Source organism: Tachysurus vachellii, chromosome 7 (assembly GCF_030014155.1).
Source record: "Tachysurus vachellii isolate PV-2020 chromosome 7, HZAU_Pvac_v1, whole genome shotgun sequence".
NCBI lineage: Eukaryota > Metazoa > Chordata > Actinopteri > Siluriformes > Bagridae > Tachysurus > Tachysurus vachellii.
In genome coordinates, this window is record NC_083466.1 from 2,315,982 (window position 1) to 2,341,642 (window position 25,661).

At 44.3% G+C, this 25,661-nt stretch overlaps 3 protein-coding genes across 6 annotated transcripts; 1 reads left to right on the top strand and 2 right to left on the bottom strand.

Annotated features, from left to right (window-relative positions):
* On the top strand, window positions 1–12,735 carry rc3h1b (ring finger and CCCH-type domains 1b). Of its 3 annotated transcripts, none has more exons than XM_060873858.1 (18): window positions 1–132; window positions 1,503–1,894; window positions 2,625–2,745; window positions 2,950–3,189; window positions 3,275–3,450; window positions 3,767–3,967; window positions 4,084–4,216; window positions 4,414–4,645; window positions 4,943–5,185; window positions 5,308–5,501; window positions 5,645–6,066; window positions 6,151–6,315; window positions 6,581–6,733; window positions 6,832–7,142; window positions 7,232–7,328; window positions 7,579–7,743; window positions 8,032–8,132; window positions 9,313–12,735. In XM_060873858.1, the coding sequence occupies exons 2-18, from the start codon at window positions 1,664–1,666 to the stop codon at window positions 9,467–9,469; spliced, it is 3,342 nt and encodes a 1,113-aa protein (XP_060729841.1). In that variant the 5' UTR covers window positions 1–132; window positions 1,503–1,663; the 3' UTR covers window positions 9,470–12,735. The 3 variants fall into 3 exon arrangements, with proteins under 3 accessions (XP_060729841.1, XP_060729843.1, XP_060729842.1); XM_060873860.1 differs by having other exon boundaries at window positions 6,151–6,309; XM_060873859.1 differs by lacking the exon at window positions 1–132 and adding an exon at window positions 371–479.
* Window positions 12,736–12,803: 68 nt separating this feature from the next.
* zgc:110366 (uncharacterized protein LOC550476 homolog) lies at window positions 12,804–15,762 on the bottom strand. Of its 2 annotated transcripts, XM_060873863.1 has the most exons (8): window positions 15,621–15,762; window positions 14,319–14,567; window positions 14,147–14,248; window positions 13,977–14,068; window positions 13,710–13,892; window positions 13,500–13,559; window positions 13,150–13,255; window positions 12,804–13,016 (listed from the first exon to the last, which is right to left on the bottom strand). In XM_060873863.1, exons 1-7 carry the CDS (start codon window positions 15,679–15,681, stop codon window positions 13,160–13,162), a joined length of 843 nt encoding a protein of 280 aa, XP_060729846.1. In that variant the 5' UTR covers window positions 15,682–15,762; the 3' UTR covers window positions 12,804–13,016; window positions 13,150–13,159. The 2 variants fall into 2 exon arrangements, with proteins under 2 accessions (XP_060729846.1, XP_060729845.1); XM_060873862.1 differs by lacking the exon at window positions 13,150–13,255.
* Window positions 15,763–17,229: 1,467 nt separating this feature from the next.
* On the bottom strand, window positions 17,230–25,083 carry cdc14aa (cell division cycle 14Aa). The gene is made up of 15 exons (XM_060873861.1): window positions 24,701–25,083; window positions 23,970–24,060; window positions 23,525–23,600; window positions 21,592–21,684; window positions 21,426–21,505; window positions 21,280–21,346; window positions 20,232–20,294; window positions 19,978–20,065; window positions 19,599–19,829; window positions 19,328–19,466; window positions 19,065–19,218; window positions 18,875–18,969; window positions 18,601–18,723; window positions 18,201–18,519; window positions 17,230–17,811 (listed from the first exon to the last, which is right to left on the bottom strand). Exons 1-15 carry the CDS (start codon window positions 24,735–24,737, stop codon window positions 17,782–17,784), a joined length of 1,686 nt encoding a protein of 561 aa, XP_060729844.1. The 5' UTR covers window positions 24,738–25,083; the 3' UTR covers window positions 17,230–17,781.
* Between the last annotated feature and the right edge of the window lie 578 nt (window positions 25,084–25,661).

A 25,661-nucleotide genomic window follows, 5' to 3' on the forward strand; every position in this document is an offset into this window, starting at 1 on the left:
ACACACACACAGATACACACACACACACACACACACACACACAGACACACACGGTCGATATGGCGACCAACAGAATAAACCAATGTTTTTTATCCGAGAGAAGATGAAGTTGTCTGGACTCATGAATCATGAGTAAGTGCGTGTTTAGTTTCCTTTATTTCACATATAAATCCATCTCAGTGTTTTTTTCCCTCTTTGCCTTAACAATATGTCTGTATTTGGGTGTGGACCGGCGATTTGCTAAACTTGCGATAGCATCTAATATTTGGGCTCGATCCCAAATTGACCTGTCCACCCTATACAACCCACGCTCGCGTCCGTTGTGTAATAGAGGCGCGTGCACACTCCTGAGTGCACTTCGTTACCGCAGGTCGCACGATTTGGGACGCGGCCGCAGTTTGCTCACAGCGCTGAGCGCACAAACTAGACAAATCTGCTGCATGTTTATCAGCTTTGACGCAGGTTAAAGGATAAACTCGGTGAAGAACGGACTCCTTTTAATAAATCACACGGCTACACTTGTTTTTTTAACGATGTTATTGTCGTATTGTTTTGAGCTTGCAGGCTGTGTGCAGTTTTGCTAACGCTAACGCTAACACTAACATCCTTTAGCTTAGCAAGAAACTTAGCCGAAATAATTAAAGAAATAATATGTCACATATGTTTATTATGCTTCTGATCATCAGTTTCAGCTTGTAAAAAAACCACGGTTTTTGGGTGATATTTCGTAATAACCCACATGTTACATAATAGCCTATCGTGCTAAATTTAGCTAGCTAGCTTGCTAGCTCGATGCTATTCGCTTACTTCAGTGGGTTTTGTTTGTTTGTTTTTTTAACTTGTTTGTTTGTATGTTTTAAACTAGCGCGTGAATACATGTTATTGCGGTAAATGTAAGGTTTTGGTTGGAATTTGAGTGCAATTGTGTAAATTAGCTGCGAAGCTAATCGAGCTAGTGTTTAAAAACACAGCAAACAATGCTATGCAGCTAGCAAGCTAGCCGGGCTGAGCTGAGCTGCTAGCCAACCAGCTGTGTCAATAACGTCAATAATCGTGGATATTTAGACAGATATGGCTGCTGAAATTCGTCGTCTTTCATCTTTATTCGTAAAAGGAAAGCTTTCATATGTTAAAGGTTTCGTTTGAATGATAAAAACAGTTTTTTTTTTGTTAGTAAACGACTACCAACTAGTGGCTCTGACAGATGACTTAGCAAACGCACGAGCCAAATTAGATAACTTACTAGTTAACTAGCAGCACTGACAGTAGCTTTATCTTTCAAAACAACAGAATTAAGCTGTTGTGTGTGTGTGTAAGTACACGTCATAAAGCGGTTATCAGGTTTTATAATCATAATATAATCATTTTGTTTTTGGTTGCATTTCTTCATCTGTGTTTTTTTTTTCCTTAATTTTGTTTGGAAAAAAAGATGATAAATTTTTAATCCTGTCTCTGCTTGTTTTTTCTCTTCCTTTTTCTTTTTTTTTTTTGTTTATTTGCAGGTTTCAGGTCCCGCACTATGTGATGAGCCGTCAGGACGTGTGGACGTTGTTAATTACGCACCCTTTCTGATTCCAGTGGAATCTTTTGCTTGTTGTTGTTTTTGTTTAATGAAACGCACACGGTCACGCCTAGGCTCGTACATGTAGACCGTCCGGTGACGATGCCTGTCCAAGCGCCGCAATGGACCGAGTTCCTGCTGTGTCCCATCTGCACGCAGACATTCGAGGAGACGGTGCGGCGACCCATCAGCCTCGGCTGCGGCCACACCGTCTGCAAGATGTGCCTGAACAAGCTGCACCGCAAAGCCTGCCCCTTCGACCAGACGGCCATCAACACCGACATCGAGCAGCTTCCTGTCAACTCGGCCCTGCTGCAGCTCGTCGGGGCTCAGGTCAGAACCAGTTAGTAACGTCATTAAATGGAACAAAATGGGTGTCACGTAGGACTGAATACATTCTTGTAAAACTTTCTTACGCCCTATTTGGACGGTATTGCATTTACATAAGCTCATAGTGGGAATTTTCTGCATCGTATATATCCTTAAGCGTATAGATTCTAACCTATATATGTATATAACTATATACATCTCATCTGGACTATTCGAACGCTCGAGGGACGTGTGACTAAAACAATCATATGACCACATGATGCAAAACATCCAAGTTTTTAGAAGATACTGAGCTCTAGAAACCTTTCACACCTTGTGGTCATTGCAGTGCAGGCAGTTTTATCATTTAGGATGAGGAAGGCAAAAAAAAATTTTTTTTATTTCCGTCATCCCCACGATAAACTAATCTTGTTCAAACAGGGCTGTTCACCTAAGTACACAGAGCTTGCAGCCAGTCTTGGATAAGGTGTTGGACTACTGATCGGAAGGTCGTGAGTTCGAATCCCAGGGCCACCATACTGCCACTTTTAGGCCCCTGAGCAAGGCCCTTAACCCTTGATTTCTCAGCTATATAAAATAAGATAAATGTCGCTCTGGATAATGCCATAAGTCTGAGTGTAAGTCATTTGCTCCACAGTCTGCTCTGTTGTGGAAGCTTGTAGGCGAGAGACAGACAGGCAGACAGACAGGTTTCAGCTGTTGTATATTTATTATGATTTGTTTTTCCACCCAGGTGCCAAAACCTCAACCTGTGGCACTCATTACTAGTCCAGAAGACACCAAGCACTATGATGAGGCAAGGCAGTGTGTGGAGGAGCTCGCCCTCTACCTCAAACCTCTCAGCAGTGCAAGAGGTAAAGGAAAAAAAAACACAACTCCTCTTCATTTCATCACTGCTACTAGATGTGGAAGGGTGTGGACAGATTTATAGCAGAAGGACTTCCTGTACATCATGAGCTCACACCCACCCTTTTCAGTACAGGATGTCAATGTGTTTAATCATCCATCTGTGTATGATGCTACACTCAAGTTGTTTTTTTTTTTTTTTTTTTTTTAAGGCTTGGGGTTGAGTAACGCAGCACAGAGCATGCTCAGCAGACCCATGCAGAGGAAGCTGGTAACCCTGGTGCACTGCCAGCTAGTGGAGGAAGAGGGCCGGGTGCGTGCCATGCGTGCTGCCCGCTCGCTGGGAGAGCGCACTGTCACAGAGCTCATCCTCCAGCATCAAAACCCCCAGCAGCTCTCATCTAACCTGTGGGCTGCCGTCCGCGCCAGGGGCTGCCAGTTTCTCGGACCAGGTAAGGCATAGCCAGAGCAAGTCCACAGTGTTTACTCTGTCCTGCGATATTCTGACATATCGGTCATACTGATCATAATCCACAGCCATGCAAGAGGAGGCCTTGAAGCTGGTGCTGCTGGCTCTGGAGGACGGATCTGCTCTCTCCCGCAAGGTGCTGGTGTTGTTTGTGGTACAGCGTCTGGAGCCCAGATTCCCTCAGGCCTCCAAAACCAGCATTGGACACGTGGTTCAGCTGCTTTACCGTGCCTCCTGTTTTAAAGTAAGTCTCACGTTCTCTCCTCTTAACCTTTTTCACTTAATTTGATCAGAAATGACTTGTTTCTTTTGGTGCATTAACACATCACTATCCTGAAAAAGCGCAGATTCCATCCCATGACATGTGACACGAACATACATGCTTTTGTCTGTGTGTGTTTACCAGAGTGAACACATTTCTTACTTCAAAGCCTGCTGTGTTCTTGTATATAATCATATCATTAAGTTGTTGTAATTACATTGTACTCTATTAAGTACCTTGTGATAGCGGATACATGACCGAATGAGACCTGACGGAGCCTCTGCTTCCGGTGCTGTAGGTGACCAAGAGAGACGAGGACTCGTCCCTGATGCAGCTGAAAGAGGAGTTTCGGACGTACGAGGCTCTGCGGAGGGAGCACGACTCTCAGATCGTCCAGATCGCCATGGAGGGAGGTCTGCGCATCGCCCCTGACCAGTGGTCCTCTCTGCTCTATGGGGACCAGTCTCACAAGTCCCACATGCAGTCCATCATCGACAAGGTTTTATATACGTTTACTCCGTCGTACGAGACGTCACTGTCGCTACGTAGTAATAAAAAGGTTGCGCTTCATTTAGCTTGTACCTCTTTCCTTTTTCTGTCTTCCTCACGACGTAGTTGCAGACGCCTGCGTCCTTTGCGCAGAGCGTGCAGGAGCTGACTATAGCCCTGCAGAGGACGGGCGACCCCGCCAACCTGAACCGCCTCAGACCTCATTTAGAGCTGCTGGCCAACATCGACCCCAGTCCAGGTATTCGCTTTAATGCTCATGTAGCTCCTGAGGGTGTTTTTATTCCAAACAGCCGGGTAAACAAATAGACAGTTACCCTTCCGTCCCCAGGTTAGGACTGAGTAGGCTAATTATGATGCTCGTTAGTGACATAAGCACATAACGTGTGGCTGATGTGGCGTCTTTACAACCCTGATATTTTTTTATTTTGTGCTCAGATGCTCCGCCTCCAACATGGGAGCAGCTGGAGAAGGGTCTGGTAGCCGTGAAGACGGTGGTGCACGGGCTGGTGGACTTTATCCAGAATCACAGCAAGAAGGGCACCGAGCAGCAGCAGCCTCCGCAGCACAGCAAGTACAAAACCTACATGTGCCGGGACATGAAGCAGAAAGGAGGCTGCCCCCGAGGTGCCAGCTGCACCTTCGCCCACTCGCAGGAAGAGCTGGAGAAGTCAGTATATGTCTAAATGTGGCACAAATGACTTTGTTTGCTACGAAACAATGTGTGTGTGTGCGCATATATATATATATATATATATATATATATATATATATATATATATATATATATATATATATATATATATATATATATATTATTTTTTTTAATAGGAATCAGCTTAACACTTTCCAGCCTCATACTTTTATTTATGTTTTGAATTTATGCTGCTTTTTTTCTTTTTTCTATTTTAGTCGCATTTCAGTGTTAATCAGAAGTAGAATTAAATTCTCTGTTTCATGTCCTCAGATACCGTAAGATGAACAAGCGCCTGGCTCAGAGACTTCCATGTGGTCCCTCCTTGCTACCCGACGAAGGCGTGCCTCTGGAGGGCGTGACGCGTAAACCTTCACCCCTTACCAACGGCATCGTGGCGCCGTGTCCACCTCCGCCGTCACCGCTTTTAGCACGTGGACACGACCCTTCAGCCTACGAGCTCATGCGAAAGCCCAAACTGGACAGCCTGAGTGCTCCTGGATCTCCACCTGATTCGTAGGGCTTTCTTACACGATGTCTACTTACTGCACGGGCTGTATTTATAATCATATCAATACTTAGTGGTTTATTTTCTTCTCTGGTCGGTTAACTTGTTCTTTGTTTTAAACCTTGTGCAGTTTGGATAAGACTGGCTTGCCCCTGCCCCCACACGCAGTTGCCCACCCAAGGGCAGAGCACCTCCCCGTGCCCAAGCAGATTCCCGGCGTGCCTCGTGGCGCTCCGCCGCTGTACCCACAGCAGCAGCATGAGCTCTTCTATCCTGATGCCAGAGCGGCGTCAGGAGCACAGTATGACGGCCAGTACTCCACTGGTGAGTCTGAAATGCTCAGAAGTCTTAATGTGAATTGTAGCACGAGGTCCACGTGACTAAATATAGTCTCGTATTGTTGCGTATGAATATAAATATATACCGTACATGCATTCACAATGGAAGCTGTCATCCCTCTCTTACAGCAACTCCGTACCCCTACCAGCCGACACAGTATGTGCCTACACGCTACATCCGTAACCCTCTGCCCTCGGGCGACGCTTCGTACCAGGATCCGTACCCTGCTTATGGCCCTGAACGCCAATACCCACCTCCCCACCACTCGGGCCCACCTTTCTCAGGTGCCCATCCTTACCCTCCCCCCTCTCACTATGATGCCCGTCGGCACGGCCCGTACGCAGTCCCTCCTCCACCACCACCCCCTCAGCCTTTCGGTCCGCCCCGAGACGAGCTGGTACGCATGAGCCCCGTGTCCTTGGATGTGCCACACACTCCAGGGGCCCCCAACTCCCTCTACCACCCCGAGGCAGCATCCCGGGAGAGATATCCCCCAGAAGGTTATTACCCCCCTGCACCACACTCCGGGCAAATCAGGTCCCATATAACGGTGAGTTTGTTTTTAGTCCCTGACGTTAGTAAACTCCTACGTTAAGCCTCTAACACCAAACATCGTACTTCCTGTTTTCTGTAGGACCCGTACGGCCGCTCCCAGCCGAGCCTGGAGTCCCTGCACCGCCGGCGTAAGGAGCTGCTGAACCAGCTAGAGGAGAGAAAAGTCATTTCTCCTCCACCATTCGCCGCCTCCCCGACTCTGCCCTCTCACTCTTTCCCCAACGAATACCCTCAGGAGGTGCAGGCATGTCGTCATTTTTGGAATTTTTAACGAGCTGATGATCTGTTAAAATGTTAGTAGTGCCTAATTTTTAACAGTATGTTGATTTGGACTAAACACTGACGCAACGGCACAGGATATGTTCAAAACACACCTTTTATTATTATTGTTGTTGTTGTTGTTGTTGTTATTATTATTCTTCATTGGGGTCACACTTTGGTGCTCTGTATATTTTCAATTAAATATGGCTTTAACGAATGGCTTTAAATCTTTTGTTGGCTTTACGCAGTACATGGAGGACGGTTCCAAAGCTTTTGGCACCCGAGAACCCGACTACGCCGGGCAGTACTCACCATGGTCATGCGACACCTTCGGCTCATACATTAGCTCCAAAGATCCCAAGCCGAAAGACGGCGTGTCCGCTGGAGCAGCGGAAATGATGGTACGTCACCTTCTGTGCCCAGTAACCTTTTTTTTTTTTTTTTTTATTTTGTTGATATATTTCCGTTCTCCTACATCGGCATTCTGTTCTTTTTACAGAACATGGAGGGAAAGGGCCTCAGGGAGCCGCCTCTGGACGGACAGCGGCGCACGGCGGAAGCCAAAGACGACGATCCCATCATTCCTTTTGGCCCGCTGCCCACAGTGTCGCCGTTTGGTGCCATTTCTCGGACGTCAAAAACAGGCTACCAGACCACGGGCCCTGTGCAGGCCATGGCATCCTCACACGCTTCCGGATCCAAACACATCACCGTAGCTGATTATTCCTACGGAAACCACGGTGGCGGTTGGGGCGGTGTGTCCTACCCTCAGCACCAGAGCATCGCTTCTCCGGGACACTTCAGCGAGCGGTACGTTTTTAACGCTTTAACTCTAGGCCTGTATTTACTAGTGTACATCACATCAGTTCATCACTGTATGTATCACCGATGTCCTCCAGGCTGCCCGCGTCCACCCCCGATCGAGAGCAGCTGAAGATGGAGCTCCAGCAAGTCAACCAGCAGATCAGTCAGCAGACGCAGATCCGCAGCATGGAGGTGACTCGCGCAGAAATGAGTGTTTTATAAAATATTAAATCAGATTGTATCTGTGTCAGTCAGGGGGAAACCTCTCTGATCTTTGATTACAAGCCTGAATTGATGAGGTTTGCGTTAAGGGTTTGTTTCCACGCCCTGTTGTGACGTTAAGCCTCGCCCTACAAACATGTATAGAATGTAAATGTTGTGGCAAGTCATCATCTGCAGGATATTTTTATTTATTTTTTTGCTGGTTAAATATTGTGCACAGGCTGCGAGTAACTCCATGCTGCTGCAGCGAGAGGCCAGCGCTCTGAACGCTCAACCGCCAGCTGCTAAATGGCCTGCGGGTGGCGCCGTGTCCAGCGAGCAGCTCAGCCTCGAACTTCACCACGTCGAGAGGGAAATAGGAAAGAGGACGCGTGAAATTGCTTTGGTAGCCCATGTTTCTTTACACGTGTGTGTGGGTGGGTGTGTGTGTGGTAGATTGTTCCAGTGTAACATAATCGATCAGCTCAGACAGCTTTACTTACTACATCAAAGCTACATCACTGTTAACACAAAATGGCTGGCTGTAGTTGGAGGAAGTCCTTGAAAGTATCCTTAGATAACGTAAAATAAATCCTCATTTACTGTATACTACATACACACACACACACACACACACTCACTTTTAAACTTTACTGATCGCTGCCATCTCAAACCGTGTGTGTGTGTGATGCAGGAGAACCACGTGGCACAGGAAGTCCAGTACAAGCTAAAGGCCACTGAAAATGGCCAGAGTGACCATAAAGCCCAGCTAGAGGAGCTCTCTTTAGCACTGGGGTGAGTATTAACACACACAACCTGAAAGAAACAGGAGTTCTGTACTGAAGTGTTCAGCCTCATCGTAGCGAACCAATATTTTTGATGCTTTTGAGAAAATAATCCAACAAGGCCGTGTAACTAATATAAGGATAACGATGATGACACTAATCTAGAGAGCGCTCTAGTGCCCCTTTTCCACCAGAAAGAACCGGGTGCTGGTTCAGAGCTAGCGCTGGTGCTGGTTCAGAGCTAGCGCTGGTGCTGGTTCAAAGTCGGTTCCACTGGTGAACCTTCTAAGAACCGGTTTACCTTTCCATCGGTTAGAGAGCATCACATAGCTGAGTCTGACGTCACTGTATACGTGTCACGTTACACAGCAACGTTAGCGCAGCAGCGACAAACACAACATCAACAATGGCGGATGTTGCTTTACTGTTAATGCTCATGGCTTTGTGAACCTACATTAACACCCAAACGTGGTGAATCCAACGTGTACGTGCAGCTCCATGTAATCTGTATAAACGGAGGTTGTTATCGAGAAAGTACATAACGTTATTTTATCATTAACACAGAAAACACAGTTAGCCTTAGCATGTAGCTACTTACTATCATGTGTGCTGATAACTGATCATATTGCGGTAAAGTAAAAGTGTATTAAATATTAATATACTTAAGGTACATTATCAAAGACACTAACAATAGCCCCGCCCCCAGACCCTACTTAAGGTACAGTAGCCCCGCCCCCAGACCCTACTTAAGGTACATTGTCTAACAGTAGCCCCACCCACAGCCCCTGACACAAGCGGTTCTTAAGTCTAGACCAGCAACGTTTTTGTGCTACTTAAGAACCACTTTTTCCTGGTTCAGAGCCGGTGCTTTGGCTGTCGAAAAAGAAAGAACTGGTTCTAAATTTAGGCTCCGAACCAGCACTCAAACTGCCTCGGTGGAAAAGGGGCATCGCTGCAAACTAGACTCACGTCTGTGACGTCATCATATAAGGACTTAAACAACAATACGCGATACTCCATTTGAACAGAAGGGGTCACTCTAGACCAACATTTAAACAAACAATACAAAATGTTTGTAGAGAATAGCACAGTTAGTTATGGGAGAGAATTAATACTAGATAGACCTGGTAAGAGCTTTCATTGCCTTAGTTACACTTGCCGTAACGCGCCGTCTACGTTTCCTCCACCAGCGACGTCTCGAACGGCGTAAGCAGCATCGTTCCGGCCAACAACGTCGGGGGATCCATGATGTCTCTGACCAATAACACGTCTTCGCTCAGCCTGTGCTCCGGAGAGCAAGCAGGAAGTGGATCAGAGCTCCAAAAAAATGGAGTCGTTCATTCTTAGAGCCACACACATACACACACACACACACACACAGAGCTCTGTATGAGATTTTGGTCATTTTTATTCAAAAGCGTTAAAACACGTTAATGCGCCAATACGAGGAAAACACACACACACACACACACACACACACACACACACACCTGCATGCTGTTACATGCATGCACAAAAACACTTGTTTTATTTTAGAAAAAGAAATGAGCAGTATCTGCCGTGATTATGAATCTTTTTTTCTTTTTGTTCTGTGAATGAGCTTTTGTTTTTGTTTTAAACGACTTCTCATCGCCTGGAAACCAGGGCATCTGATTATCCTGTACCTTTCTTTTCCCTCCTCCTCCTCCTCCTCCTCCTCTTCTTCCTCCTCCTCCGCATTTTGTTTTTAAATGAACACGGCGCAGGAAGAGGAAAGCGAGCCGACTCCCTTAGCACCTTACGACCGGCGTTCTTTTTAAAAACACTCCGAAAAACTCAGCGCAGCCTCGGATATCACGTGACGGACCAGATTTAAAAAAAAAAAGAAGGAAAGCCTTTTATCTGTCCATTTTGTATGGAGTTTCTCTGCAGCTTTCCCCCACGTGGCGTAAACCGACACTGTGGCGAATCCATCAGGAAAAAAAAAAAAACAACCGAGCCGGAGCTGCCGCTTCAGCGAACACGAGGGTTTGAGGTAACGGAATCAATCGTACGATTTCATTTAATTTATGGTTTTGGCTATAGAACTGTTCCGAATTTCTACGGTGAGCGTCGAGCATTCTGTTTTATAGAATGCGTTCAAATGTCTTTAAAAACACACAAACACACACGAGCACTTTCTTCCATGTTTTTTCTATGGGCGTGTACGTTTTTTTTATTCAAGGAAGATCGTCTTTTTTTGATCCTCGTGTTCGCCCGAGTGGCAGCGCCGCGGGTTATTCACTTGAGAGCGAGCGAGCGAGCGCGTGTGCATGCGTCATGTGGATCGCAGCCTCGTTCGCGGATTCCCGTCAATTCTCCCTGACTTCTGTGAAGTTGCTTAACGTATGTATTCTGGTCACGTTCACATATTCAGGTTAGCCGCTGCACAGGAACACGCAACGCCGCCGCGGTGCTCGTAACGTACCGACACGTGCCGAGGACGGTGTAACATCGATCCCTCGTGGACTCGAGCTCCTCGCAACCTCGCCCGTTTGTTTTCAAACCGATTTCCCACCGCGATGTTCGCCTCGCTTCAACGGAACCGCGTGTTTTCCCACACATTAATCATAACCAACAGATAAAGATGCCCCTGAAACCGGATCAAGACACGGACATGCTCTGAAGTCTTCCTATAGTGATGACATTCTTCACGTGCAACATTTCCTTCTAGTCTCTTGAGACCGACTATGATATTAAGCTCCAATTTTGGGTGCAACCTCTTAACATGTTTAAAAAAAAAAACCAAACAAACAAAAAAAAAAAAAGTTTTTTCTGTCTTGATTATTTTGTGCTGTAGTTATGATTACTGTTACATTAATGATTTATTGGGTGGTTGTTTGTTTTTTCTTTTCTTTTTTTGTTTCGGTTTTGCTCGAGAAGAGCACGCACCCTTTTCCCAAGTAAGCGTCAAGATCGGACTTGAGCCGCGTAGCCGTACAGAGACGTACGTGTATAATCTGGCTCACCGCGGTCCCGTCTGGAAGCCTAACAACCGCTCGTGCTTTTTACATCCACACAGGTGCCAACGTCGCTAAGAATTAAGAACAAACCAAATTCGATCCGCTGAACCTTTTTTTTTTTTTTTTTTTTTTCCCCCCGGCCGCAGTTTGCCTTTTCCACCGTCGTTTGGTTTGAGTGGCGCTTTCGCCGTGAGCTCGAATACGCCAGAGCCAATAGGTTAACTTTCGGCTGTGCTCGCCGGGTGCTAGCCAATCATGAGCTGCTTTAAGCTGATGTATGTCTAAGAGGACAGACAGCACTTTTCCTCTAAACGCTGTAGAAATCACGAGTTGATGTCGCGGTGTCTGAATCCAGATCGCCGCAACGTTCCGATGTTTTTTTTTTTATTTTTTATTTTTTTCTTCTGCTCGTCAACACCGAGCTTAACCCAATCGGTCAAACTTAAATGTCCCGGAACGCCAAACTTTTACACAAGTATTGATGAAGTATTTCACTAAGCAGGCCGAGTCCTAATGCGTCTGTTATTAACAGAGAAACAAAGCCAGAGAGGGAAAACGTTCACCTCACCACAGCTCCTGTTATTCGGATTCTGCGGGAACGTACTAGAAGTATTTTAAGCTTCATCAGTATGCGACTGCACCCACAAACGTTTGTGGGTTTTTTTTTCACCCTCTCTTTCTCCCTCACGTACCTTTTTAATCAGCGATCTCACCGAGTTTGTCACAGTCGCTTCTTTTTTTTTTCTTTCTGTTTTTGTTTTACCCCCCCCTCCCCCTTTCTGTGCTTTTACAGATAAAATCATGTCCGTATCCAGCCACTAAAAACTTAAGTGGCACCAAGTGACTCGTTTATATAAGAGAAAAAGTTTTGTGCATGATTATTATATATATATACATATATATTATTGTTTTTTTCCTGGAGCAGAGGAGTCACAGTGTGAAACGTGGCGATCTTTGCGAGCAGGCCTGTTCCTAATGGATGATATTCATTTCTCTATGCGGATCGTGTCTGTTTTGTGCGGACCTGTAGCACTCGTTTGAACCATTAAGGCGAATAAATAAACTCGTGGTTTAGTTGTTTATTTTTTTTTTCTTTTCTTTTCTTTTCTTTCTCCTTTAAACCTTAACACTGTTATTGCTGTGTCTATAACTTTAATCGGGTGGGGCTACTGGCTTTTTTTTTTTTAACAATTACGTTTAAGTCTTGTTTTTAAAAATTAACGGAAAAGAAAAACAAACCTCTTAAATTAAGGTACAGGCTTGATTTCAAACAAGGATAAGTTTTTATATATATATATATATATACAAATATATATAAACTAGATTATACTCCATTAAGGAATGTTTTTCGAACCATCTTACTCCAATGTGGATGTAGTCATTATTATGCCATGTTATGACTTTGTAAAACAAATTCACTGTGTGAAAATGGGTTTGCATTTTTTTGTACAATACAATCTGCTCTTTTTTTTTCTTTCTTTCTTTCTTTCTTTTTTAGTTTTTGTTGGGTTTTTTTTTTTTTTGGTTCCGAGAGGTGAAACTGGATATTTCGAGGAAGGCAAAAAAAAAACCTTGTGATATTTAAAAAAAAAAACAACAAAAAAAAACAAATAAAAACCAAACAAACACAAACTTGTGTACGGCGACGGTGATTATAAACGAAAGGACGGATTAAACAATATTGACACTCGAGTCTGTGCGGATTTTTTTCTGTGTTTATTCGGTTATCTGCTTTGCTCAGTGTTGCTGATGGCTTTTTTTTTTTCTCTAACAAAAATGAACTAGAGATGTTCTAAATATAATACAATCCGTCATCCGTTCCATAGCGGGTAGCTGAGTTGAACGAGCTTTTTGTCGGCGTGTAATCGACCGACGCTCTGCATGTCCTCTTCGGAAAGAGTGAAATCGAAGACCTGTAGAGAAAAAGAGACAAAACAACGGCGTCGGTTCTGCAGGGTCTCGTCTGTGCCTCTGGTTTGAGACGTAAAACGCTGCTGTGGTGCTCAAAGTGAAATACTGATTAAAAACACACACACACACACACACCAGCGTGTGCTCACTCCACGTGGGTTGGGTCCCAGCTCATGTGTCTCCCATCATGCAACGCGTGCATGGCAGCCATGTCGGTGTCTTCTAGCTGGAACCCAAACACCTGTGCATGCAGAAGCAGTATTTATTTATTTGTTTGTTTATTTATTTATTTATCATTTATTCTGTTTGACAGTTATTTCCGATGTGGTAAAAGTTAATTCTGTGTTAGAGTCGGCTCGAATCGATTCCTCTGGCCTATAAAAACGTACCATCTTCCAAACATTACAGTAAGGAGGGTGAGGAAGACAAAGGCGATGACGGAAGTGCCACATTCAGCCTGAACAACCGAAGAACCGAGATCTTACCTGGCAGTTTTCAAGAATCCGGTCGGGTTTGGTGGACTTTGGGATGGTAATGATCTGATTCTGCCGCACAAAAAGACAGGGAAGTGATGACAAGGTGTAGTGCAGTTCATTCAGTTTGTACAAATTACCATCGAAGACGAACGTGAATTTTTAGACACAAAATAATACGATGAACTTAACTTCTGCTCAGTCATGACTCGTGTCTCGTACCTGAATGCTCCAGCGGATGCAGATCTGTGAAGCGCTGCGTCCGTACTTCTGCGCCAGTTCCACGATGACTGGATGATCGAGCGCTTGTCCCTTAGCTAGAGGACAGTATCCGCCGAACGCTACGCCTTCGCTGCGGCAAAACTCCACCAGCTGCCACGGCTGCTGAAACGGATGGAACTCCACCTGCGAAAACATCAAGCACTTTGTAGGTTCTGATCATTCCAAAGACACCAGAGTTAAACGGCCTCCTGTGCATCCGACTCCTACCTGGTTGACGTGAGGTATCACGCCGGCATCCTCTTTCATTTCCTCCAGATGTCTGATTAGGAAGTTGCTCACGCCGATGGAACGGCACAATCCTGTGACAACAGGAAAACATTCACGTTAGCGAAGAAACAGAGCCACCGCGCACCACCCGTTCATGTGCAGATCCACACCTTCGTCGTACATTTCCTCCAGAGCTCTCCACGTCTCGGCACGGACGTCCCTGTTGGAGCGGCCCGGGACTCCGCAGTCAGGCCAGTGCATCAGATAAAGATCTGTAAGTGAGAGTTGTTACGCCGTAGTCTCAGATGAGTTAACAGCCACAAGGTACGAAGCCACTCATACCTAAATACTCGACCCCGAGTCTAGCACACGAGGCCCGACAGGCTTCCTTTGCACTCTGATACCCATAATCCCGTGGCCACAGCTTGGTTGTGATCCACAGCTCGTCACGTGGGACTCGGCTCTCCGTGATGGACTTGGACAAGGCTTCTTCACAGCCGTATCTTTTTGCCGTGTCTATGTGCCTGACGCCGCACTGTCGGAGAGCGTAGATGACGGCATCATGAGAGTAGCCACCATTGTGTGATGTTCCTGGGTAGATGCCATTAAAAAGGGTTTAAAAAAAAAAAAAGTCTTATTTAGGTTTATGATATGGTGAATCTTTCAGTAAGGAGTCTCCAGTGTCAGGGCTGTCAAGTGTCACATCGTAACACATAGTGACAGTCACTCATTTGGGTCTTTTGTCACGTTCTCCCTTCACACATCGTATTTATCACGCAGAAAAACTTTCTGACTACTTATCATATATTTAATAAGCCGCAGCGCCCAAAACGTATCAGTCCGCACCGCTGTCTCTATGGAAACGGGCAGGAATCAAGCGCGTCTCCCCTGGAGTTCTTAGTCGAGCCTGACACTTATCAGCCAATCAAAAAAAGAGGCTACGCAATAGCCAATCAGAAAATAGCACTATTGTATCTGGGTAAGATTTAACGCAACAACCAATGAAAAAAAAAAAACATTCATTAGGGAGGGTATTTTCGATGGTTGGTTTGAACAAAACTTCAACACGAAACAGCTCGTCTCTGGACGGGACATTGTCCTCAATCAGGACCCTAAAAATGTCTGGGCTTGTGCTGTTAACTGTTATAAACGGGAGCAACATTACAAATGATAAAGGAGTCCAAAAAGGCAACAAACACTTACAATAAACACCACCAGTCATAATCTCTCTCTCTCTCTCTCTCACACACACACACAAATTAATAAATGGAAATTGAATAAATACTTTGTATTTGGTTAAATTGTGCTTAGTGATCCAAGCACAACACCCCCAGTGTTTTTGTTTGTTTGTTTTGTTTGTTTGTTTTTTGGGTCTTGGAGATGTCACTCTTGCCTTTCTTCAAAACTTGAGGGATCTGTACACACTTTATCACCTGATGCTTTACAGGCAGTAAGAGTTCTGTGGATTTAATAAAACACTCCAGTTCCTGTTGGAGCCTTTAGAATTGAGGGGAAACTCCTTTATTAATATTAATATTATGGACCAGACTGTTAATGTTACTGTGAGCCAAAATAAGTGAAACCTTTAGACTCCAGAAATAACTACAGCACATTTTTTACACCTTTATATCAGTGTGTACTCACCTAAACCTAGGATTGGGATTTTCAGTTTGTTGGAAAGCTCAAAATCTGGAAACTGCTGCATTGGGAAAAAAAACAACAACAAGCGACTTCCAAAATACTAGCAAAAAAACAAAAAAAACAAACGGTGTCGTAAAGCGGTTTATATTGCGACAGTATATTCACGTGTCGGCAGTAAACACATTGCCTTCACTGTTACCATAGTAACACATGTTCGTGTTGCGCTAATTATAACGGATTTATTTTTAACGTTTATAAAGTTTTTTTTATACACTTGCTGAAATACCAAAATAATCGTACAGACCTTTTTTTTTTTAAGTTGTTGTCGTGTGTCGTGAACACGCCGGATATTTCACGTATTTACATCCTATTAAAGCTGTATTTTATATTTTTTAGCTCTTACTTCTCTTTTTTATACGTTACAAACTTTATAGTCACTAATAAACACCCGGAAGTTCATTACCAATGAGGTAAGGGCAGGGCTTTGTGTATAATATTCACGAATTTTACTCTTTGAAAGCTAATTAAAACAGCCGGGAAGCCAAGGGTGCCAATACTTTTTGGGCTGGCTGCAGGTGCCAAAAAATAAATAAATAAATAAATAAATAAATAAATAAATTGGAGATGTTGCTTCCTCTGATTCATCTGCAAAACTGGTGCTGGTTGCTTTTGTTAACGATGGAAACATTCTCTTATCCAAGGGTGCCAATACTTCCGGCAGGTCTAAAAATGTTACTTCCTCTGAGTCCACTGCACAAATTAGTACATTGGGTTCTTAAAAATAAATTAATAAATAAAAGGGGGAGAGAGAGCGAGAGAGAGACAGAGAAAGAGAGAGGGAGAGAGAAAGAGACAGACACAGGGAGAGATAGAGAGAGAGACAGAGAGAGAGAGACAGATACACAGAGATAGAGGGAGATACAGAGAGAGAGTGAGACAGAGAGAAAGAGAGAGACAGACACAGAGGGAGAGAGAGAGAGACAGAGTGAGAGAGAGACAGATACAGAGGGAGGGAGAGACAGAGAGAGGAAGAGAGAGACTGATATACAGAGAGAGTGAGACAGAGAAAGAGAGAGACAGACAGAGGGAGAGAGAGACAGAGGGAGAGATAGAGAGAGACAGAGAGAGAGACACAGAGAGAGGAAGAGAGAGACTGATACACAGAGAGAGAGGGAGATACAGAGAGAGTGAGACAGAGAGAGAAAGAGAGAGACAGACACAGAGGGAGAGAGAGAGACAGAGGCAGACACAGAGGGAGACAGAGGGAGAGACAGAGCGAGACAGAGAGAGAGAGACAGACACAGAGGGAGAGAGACAGAGTGAGAGAGAGACAGAGGGAGGGAGAGAGAGAAAGAGAGAGGGAGAAAGAGATAGACACAGGGAGAGATAGAGAGAGACAGAGAGAGAGAGACAGAGAGAGACAGATAGACAGACAGACAGACAGAGAGGAAGAGAGAGAGAGACAGATACACAGAGAGGGGGAGAGAGAGGGAGAGAGAGAGACAGAGAGCGACAGAGAGAGACAGAGAATGGTCCAATCGGCACTCACTGCTCATGGTCAACCTTCACTGTTACCATAGTAACACAGTTCTTCCATGATGACAAGTTTCCGTTAAATCACATTCACGTTTAATTCCAATGGGTTTATATCAGTCGATACAAGAGTGAAATGTCTGTACAAAAATGTGTTGTACAAATCAGAATGTCTTTACAAAATGTCTCAGTCAGCTGTGATGCACTCGTGCGTGCACACACACACACACACACACACACATTTTGTACAAGCTCCTTATTGATTTAGTCTATATACCTAGGAAGGTCACATGATCATTTAATTGGTTTGAACACTACACAGCAGCGAGACGTTTGTTTGATATTTCAAGATTAAAATTCCTGCTTGTCTCCTGCTTTCTGCCCCGAGGAAGAGGTCTGTGTGAGTAAAACTCAAGAGCTTCCGGTCAGAACAACAACATTCCTGCTCGAGCGTGACAAAACGTTAAATATGAGAGATATTATATGTGTTCTAAAGCCTGGAAATGAGAAGGAACGGTTAAACGGTGAAGCCACGGTTTATTAGTCTGCCGTCGCGTCTCGCCTGCTGATCCTGACGCTCCGTGAGTCGGTTCGCAGAGCCGGAGAATCGGTGCGTCACGTCGCCTTGACCTTAGTACTTAACGTACTCAGACTGAAGGGACTGTGGGAAAAAAAAAAAAGGATGAATAAGACACATGATCGGCAGCGATGAAGAGAAAAAATAAAGTGAAATAAATAACCAAGAAGGAATCAAAGATGTGCACAGGGGAAAAAAAAACTAAACATGAAGGAAGACAAAATTCGGACTGAAGGTTTTAAAGGTGTTCAACAAAAGACGCAAAGGAAGACGAAGAAGCAGTCCAGGTTTGTGACCGTCGTCTGACTGCATTTCTGAGCGCAATATTTTAGACTTTCTATGAAATTAAGTAGAATAGGACACGAACCCTTGAATTAGATCGATAGAAAAATGAGACACAGACAAAGCAGAAAGAGTTTCGTAGAAGTCAAACGGGGGACAAATAATTCTGATAAGTCTGAAAGTCCACTCACAGGGATAGAGCGACTAAGATGGCGGCCTGTGAGCACGACCGGGGCGGGACCTCTGGGGTTTGAAGGTCTGAAGTTTCCTCTCATGGCAGGCCTGTGTACGGGAGCAGGAGTGTTGTTGAGGTTGTTATTAACTTCCTGTTGGAAACTCGGGACGGGGTATCCAAAACCGAAGCGTTGTGGAGGAGGGCTGGAGGGGAGGAGTGAAGGAGGGAGGGAAGGGTAGGAGGGTGCGGATGTGTCGTCGTCTTCGTCGTCGTCGTCTACGAAGTGGTCCAGGCTGTAAAGGTTGCCGAGGGAGCGAGCCAAGCCAGGTGTAAAGCTGCAACAGGGATCGTTAATGAATGAAGTATGATAAACATAAGCACACTTCTCTATTCGGAGGATTTGTGTGTGTACGTACCTCTTCATGTTTCCGGTGGACGACGGCATTCGAGCCAGTCTCCTGGTTACAGGGCTGCCGGAAAACGGAGGAGCAGCTTTAGAAGACTTCGAGGGAGGAATGGTGCCGGGTATCGGACGCAAACTGCAGAACGAAAAGAGAAGAGTATTTATTACAAGATGATGTGCTAATTGTAGGGGTGCCAATAATTATGACCCAGGTGGGTTTTTTTTTTAAATAATCTTTTCTCCCCAGAGAGCAAATAATTCTAGAGCCGGGTGTTAATGGGCTTTACCCGAGAGCGGAGGGAGACCTGAGAGAACGGCGAAGCTTCAGCGCTCGCAGTCTGTCTCCCTGAGTTAAGCCCACGTTATTGTCCATGAGGTCAATCTGTAATGGACAGAAAGACGTTAAAATAAATATGCAAAGAAAAGAAGGAAGGAGTTTAAGGACAGCAGCATTGAACGTCCTGTGAAATGCGGCACCTCGTCGACGCTTGTGGCGTTCAGGCTGCTGCTGCTGAGAGAAACGTCGTCCAGGCTGGTGATGAGGTGAGTCAGGTCTCGCTCAGGGTACGGCCGCGGCCTCGGCTGCTTGGCGCGGTACAGATCCCCGTCCATCCACATGCTGTGCTGTTTTCTTTAGAGAGAGAAAAAGAGACGACTGTATTTCTATCCATTTTGTTGTGAATTTTAAATCAGTGTGTCAGAGAAACTCTACGCTCTACAACTCTACGCTTCTCACTCACTCTTCCAGAAAGTTCTGCTGGGGGCCGATGACCGAGCCGGGCCTGCAGATGCGAATCCATGCGATGGCCTCTGCAGCAGTGAAGCAGTAATGCTTCATGAGGTAGCAGCCGATCAGGGTGCCGGTCCTGCCAAGGCCAGCTACACACACACACACACACACACACACACACGTACATAACAATACACACACAAACAATGAGACTTTTATAAAAACAACATTTCCTGTCCCTACATCCTGTAGAAAGTTGTTCTCGCACCACTCCCACTCACCTTTACAGTGGACCGCGACGGCGCCCTCGGACGTTTCGCATATGTGCAGGAAACGCCGGATGATGATGTCGCTCGGCGTGCCGCCGTCCACGAAGAACAGGTCGTGATGCGCAAAGCCGGCGTCTGTAAAGCGGCTTCCCTCGTACATCTTCCTGTTGAGCCGGACCACGTCGCTGACGTTGTGCTGGCGGAAGTAGGGGAAGTACGCTTCCGGGGCGTGGAGAGGGAATCCTGGGAATTAGGATCATGGAGGTCATTCTTGGGGTATCATTGGGGTATCATTGGGGTATCCAACCCCGAGGACACAGAAATCTTTTATTATTTTATTCACCAATCTGAGTACATCATTATGCTCTGATCATTTATTCTTCTCACTCACCATTGTCGATTTTGCTCTTGGGATGCGGCCCGCTGAAGGCCAGCAGCTTCCCTGGCACAATCCAGTTAAAGTCGCCGTTTTCTACGTGCTAAATAAATAAAAGAAAAAGGACCTGATCAGTTAATCACCAATCATCATTAAGTTATTAAAATAAATATCAACACCTAACAACTGTTCATGTGCTGTTAGTGCTCTCCTCGGAGCTTGTTGAGTTAAACCATGCCATCCGTCATCCGTACTGTACTGTACATCACCTCATAGTGCTCGTATTCCTCGACGTCAAACGTCTCGAAGTCAAAGAATCCGTGCTGCAAAGCCTTGACAGAAGAGAATTTAATGATAAACACACGTCGTGTCTAATTTTGTTAACAAATCTGTACGTGCATCACGATGTTTAAAAAAAAAAGAACCGCATGTTCCTAGAACAGTTTCGTTTCAATGCAACCTTTAATATGACAAAAAAAAAAAAAAAGACACTTAGGGACTGAACTAGTGTTATACAGTGTTATACATTTTTACATCTGTTTTCTTAAACATATTCAGGCACATCTTCATTCATTTACTTGAATATTAAAATTCCTTCCTTAATTGACTCATTGATTCTTTGATTGATTCACCAATTGCATTCATTCATTCATTCATTCATTCCAGCCCTTGAATGATTCCTCAATTGACTCATAGTTTCATTCATTGCTTCATTAATACATTCCATTCTCTAGGAACTTTACTGTCGTTCCACTCGTTCCTGAGTCACCGATGTACGAATACGATGCTTTTCGGATCCGGTACAGAGTGAAGAGAAGGAAAAACGACTAAAGTGGCTACGAATGAACCCAGCATCTGGGTCAAATATTAAAGTAACTATTGTGTGCACATTTTCTTTTCAAAGAGCAGATCCCTTCTACCTCTTGCATCCTATTGGTGGAATATTGGTACTTAAGCTAAGCCTTTGGCCTACTTCAAGAAAAGATTTGATTACATTTTGAAAAAAAGAAAAAAAGATTCCAGTAGTTTAAATGATTCCTCAGTAGACTCACAGCTTCTTTGATTGATTCACTAATGCAGTAATTCATTTCAGGCTCTACTCTGAACTCTACTGTTGCAGAATCTTTTTATACCTCTGAGGTGTATTGTAGAAGATAGTTATGTAAGCCTTCAGTCCTGACTTGTGTCTATCCCATTTCCAGTGACAGCGTTTGTTCGCAGGGCAGATAATTAGACTAAAGGATTATGATTAGGCTGTGGAGCTTCTAGAAGTACATGACGCATAAATAATTAAAAGGGCTTCTGGTGCACGCTGACCTTACGGATTCCTTGTAAACAATCTAAGATGGTGAGGTTGTAGGTGCAGCTCCCGAAAGCAGCGTCTCTGAAAGAAAACACAGGAAGTGAACCTAGTGTTCTGTTTGTGCTTAAGGGTGAAATAAAAAAAAAAAATGGAGTCTTACCTGAAGGGCAGGTAGGACACATTAGTGCCAGATATCAGGGCTCGGTAGACTTCCTCTGGAGTTCTCTTTAAGTATATTACCTGGAGTGGAAGATAAGACGATTTATCATCTGCAAATCTAAAATGGTATGTGGAAGATTTGGGAGAAGGGGTTGAGTGAGACCCACAGCGTAGGCGCCGATCAGGAAGGCGGCGTTGGCTCTCTTGTGCTGGTCGTAGCTGGTGTAATGAATGATGCGTTTCCGGGAAAGAGTGAAAGACTGGAAGGACACAGAAAAAAATTGCTAAGCGAAGCCTTGAATTTCATTTTATTAAACCTTATTTCTAAATATTTACTGATGTCCGATTTACGTTTACAGCATTTAGCAGACACCCTTTTCTAGAGTGACTGACATTTTTATTTCAATTTATACAACTTAGTAATTGAGGGTTAAGGGCCTTGCTCAGGTGCCCAGCAATGGCACCTTAATGGATTCGAACTCATGACCTTCTGCTCGGTAGTCCAACACCTTAAACTCTAGGCTACCACATCCCTAGTGTAAAAACACAAACTGAACATCTCCTCTGAAAAAACAGTTATTAATCAGGCTTAGATAACATCCCTGTGAATGATCTGTTACTATGACATGTTATGAAGTGTTCAGATTAAATATATATATGTTTGTTTCAAACAAAATCAGTCGTTGTTTCTAAAGTTTAAAAGTGGAAGAAACTGGGCCAATCACAAGACAGTATACAGAACATACTACAGACTTCTGTTACTTAGCTAATGACCACTGGCTCGAAACCTGCTTCATCATGTGTTACAGGGGGCTGTTTAAATATTTCATCACGAGCCTGGTTGTGTGCAATTGTACATGTAGCACTTAATGGTTTTACGTTCTCTTTTGTTTGTCTCTTCTTGTTTCTTGGCACAAAGTGCATTCATTCATTCATTCATTCATTTTCTACCGCTTATCCGAACTACCTTGGGTCACGGGGAGCCTGTGCCTATCTCAGGCGTCATGGGGCATCAAGGCAGGATACACCCAGGATACACCCTGGCCAACCCATCACAGGGCACACACACACACACTCTCATTCACTCACACACTCACACACTACGGACAATTTTTCCAGAGATGCCAATCAACCTACCATGCATGTCTTTGGACCGGGGGAGGAAACCGGAGTACCCGGAGGAAACCCCCGAGGCACGGGGAGAACATGCAAACTCCACACACACAAGGCGGAGGCGGGAATCGAACCCCCAACCCTGGAGGTGTGAGGCGAACGCGCTAACCACTAAGCCACCGTGCCCCTACTTGCTTTCAATGAAAAACGATTTAAACCGCCAAGCTAGAAACAGGAACATGCTCTTAGAAACACAAGATTCCAAGCTGTATGTATTGGGCATGTCCTGATAAAATGCTTTTTAAGGAACGCTTTAAACAATGGACAGCGATGCTTCTTAAGTTGCGTGTGAAGGTATGTTATATATATATATATATATAGTACCTCATATACAAACGATGATCTGAAACACAGAGATTTTTAGCACAGGATAACTAGCTACCTTATTGAAGCTTTATACTCTTTTGCAATTTAACTACACTTTGGACTCCAAATCCTCGGACTGTCTCAACTGTTCATCGTCTGTCAGCTCCAGATGTACCTACTTATGTCTTTGAGCACCTGCCAAAACCTCCTGCTGCTCTCTCACTGATTCAGCACTAATGAACAATGCAAGGTGTTCGGAGTAGGAGGAGAGAAAGAGACTCCGTTGTAGTCCAGGAAGTAGTTCTAGACTGGTCACAGATACATGATGTTATTGTTTTAATACACCTTCATCCACTTGCCAAAGGTTGTGCCGCTTTTGCAAATTTACGGCATTTGGATCAGACATGCCTGGTGTTTAGAAGAGCACTCGAGATATCGAGTTAAGAAAAACAAGCAAATTCATATGGGTTCATTTGTCAGTCACGCACAAATGGTCAAATACCTTTAGATGAACTCCTCTGGAAAAAATCTGAAAATCAGCATTACTTAGAGGACTAAGTACCCAGCTACAAGACTAAGACTGTGAAAGCTGTGACTTTCTGCTGTAGCTTGTCATCTTACCTTGAGCTTTTTGTTCAGCTTACAGCAGTATCGATACAACATGGCCAGGTTCAGAGGGCCGAAGTCCGCATAGAAGCTGAAACAGAAAATCAGACATATAACAAAGGATGTGTTTAACGTCTTTAGAAAGAGTGTCTAACGTTAAAACTTTGTCCCATCTGACAAAGATGTATTCTTGAAAACATGACAAACTGCTTTATCTTTACTCATCTAATTAACCAAGACCAAAGCAAGGCTGGTGATGGAACCAGTGTTTGCAGCTGCTATAAAAAAAAGCGCTAATATGCACAATATGTCGTAAACGAATATGAATAAGAGGAATCCAAGAAGCTTTCTGTGTGTAACTGGGTAACATAATTATAGCAGGAGCATTCAGGGGAACACAGCGTCCTGAAGGTTAAACTTTTAACACTGAATTGTAAGGTCAAAGTAAGGCTTTACTCACTTTTCATAGACAAGCTCGTCGTCCGTGCAGAAGTAGTGTGCGTTAGCTGTACTTTTCGGTTTTCCTCGGAGAGTTGCAAAGTATAAGCGATCTGCAAACAAACAAGCAAACTTGTTAAGTGCTTGGACCCCTAATTCATGACGTACGAGGCTTTTTGTGACGTACGAGGCTTTTTGTGACGTACGAGGCGTTTGTGACGTACGAAGCTTTTTGTGACGTATGAGGCGTTTGTGACGTACGAAGCTTTTTGTGACGTACGAGGCGTTTGTGACGTACGAGGCGTTTGTGACGTACGAGGCTTTTTGTGGCGTACGAGTTCTTTTGAGACGTACGAGTAGTTTTGTGACGTACGAGGCGTTTGTGACGTACGAGGCGTTTGTGACGTACAAGTCGTTTTTGTGACGTACAAAACGTTTAGTGACGTACAAAACGTTTAGTGACGTACAAAACGTTTAGTGACGTACAAAGCGTTTAGTGACGTACAAAGCGTTTAGTGACGTAATAAGCGTTTTGTGACGTACGAGGCGTTTTGTGACGTACAAGGCGTTTTGTGACGTACGAGGCATTTTGTGACGTACAAAACGTTTAGCGACGTACAAAACGTTTAGTGACGTACAAAACGTTTAGTGACGTACAAGTCGTCCCATTTTTTTAATACCGCTCAAACAAACACAAAACAAACAGGACTTCTTGTTATTTTCTAGATCAATAACATATAATCATAAATATACCTTTAATCAACTCGGCAGCTCCACTTTCAACCGCCATAGCATTCAATATCGACAACGTACACAAATAACCAAAGGTGCAGAATACTGTGACGAATGTCGAAAAAAAAGTTTACATTTCACCTAAAAAAAACGTGTTTCAATTGCAAAACAAAATGAAAGTCTTATTATTTCCCAGCCAAAGTTGTTTTCCCACAGCCACGCGACGCCGCTATTAAACTTCCCCGGACTTTAAACACTTAAACACTGCGTACTGCAGCACTATGTAGTACGTCATCAATAGGCGACCGCACTATTTTCAAATACTATTTAGCACGTTAGTATGCGAAAACGCCGTAGCTTGGCAACCGCATGCCTCTTGTCTGTGGGTCGCGAGACGAAGGGTTACCTTGGAGGGACGGGCTTTTACAGTCATCTGACCAATCAGCGTTGGAGGCGCAGCACGCGACGTCAAAAAAAGGCGGGAGAAGGATTTTCTGGATTACTGAGGTAAAACATGAAGGCTGCATGTTTAGTGTCTACATGAGGTAAAACACAAAGGCTACATGTTTAGTGTCTACATGAGGTAAAACACGAAGGCTACATGTTTAGTGTCTATGTGAGGTAAAACATGAAGGCTACATGTTTAGTGTCTACATGAGGTAAAACATGAAGGCTGCATGTTTAGTGTCTACATGAGGTAAAACAAGAAGGCTACATGTTTAGTGTCTACATGAAGTAAAACACGAAGGCTACATGTTTAGTGTCTACGTGAGGTAAAACACAAAGGCTACATGTTTAGTGTCTACATGAGGTAAAACACGAAGGCTACATGTTTAGTGTCTACGTGAGGTAAAACACAAAGGCTACATGTTTAGTGTCTACGTGAGGTAAAACATGAAGGCTGCATGTTTAGTGTCTACATGAGGTAAAACATGAAGGCTGCATGTTTAGTGTCTACATGAGGTAAAACAAGAAGGCTACA

Coding starts and splice junctions, on each gene's coding strand:
- zgc:110366 (XM_060873862.1), bottom strand. CDS start 15,681: ATGCAGCAGTTTCCAGATTTTGAGCTTTCCAACAAACTGAAAATCCCA. Junction 14,249..14,318: donor ACTCGGGGTCGAGTATTTAG/GTATGAGTGGCT, acceptor TCTCACTTACAG/ATCTTTATCTGATGCACTGG. Junction 14,069..14,146: donor GGAGGAAATGTACGACGAAG/GTGTGGATCTGC, acceptor CTGTTGTCACAG/GATTGTGCCGTTCCATCGGC.
- rc3h1b (XM_060873858.1), top strand. CDS start 1,664: ATGCCTGTCCAAGCGCCGCAATGGACCGAGTTCCTGCTGTGTCCCATC. Junction 1,895..2,624: donor TGCAGCTCGTCGGGGCTCAG/GTCAGAACCAGT, acceptor TTTTCCACCCAG/GTGCCAAAACCTCAACCTGT. Junction 6,067..6,150: donor AAATCAGGTCCCATATAACG/GTGAGTTTGTTT, acceptor TGTTTTCTGTAG/GACCCGTACGGCCGCTCCCA.
- cdc14aa (XM_060873861.1), bottom strand. CDS start 24,737: ATGGCGGTTGAAAGTGGAGCTGCCGAGTTGATTAAAG. Junction 21,506..21,591: donor TCCTGATCGGCGCCTACGCT/GTGGGTCTCACT, acceptor CTTCCACTCCAG/GTAATATACTTAAAGAGAAC. Junction 18,724..18,874: donor AGGTCTCCCTCCGCTCTCGG/GTAAAGCCCATT, acceptor TTCGTTCTGCAG/TTTGCGTCCGATACCCGGCA.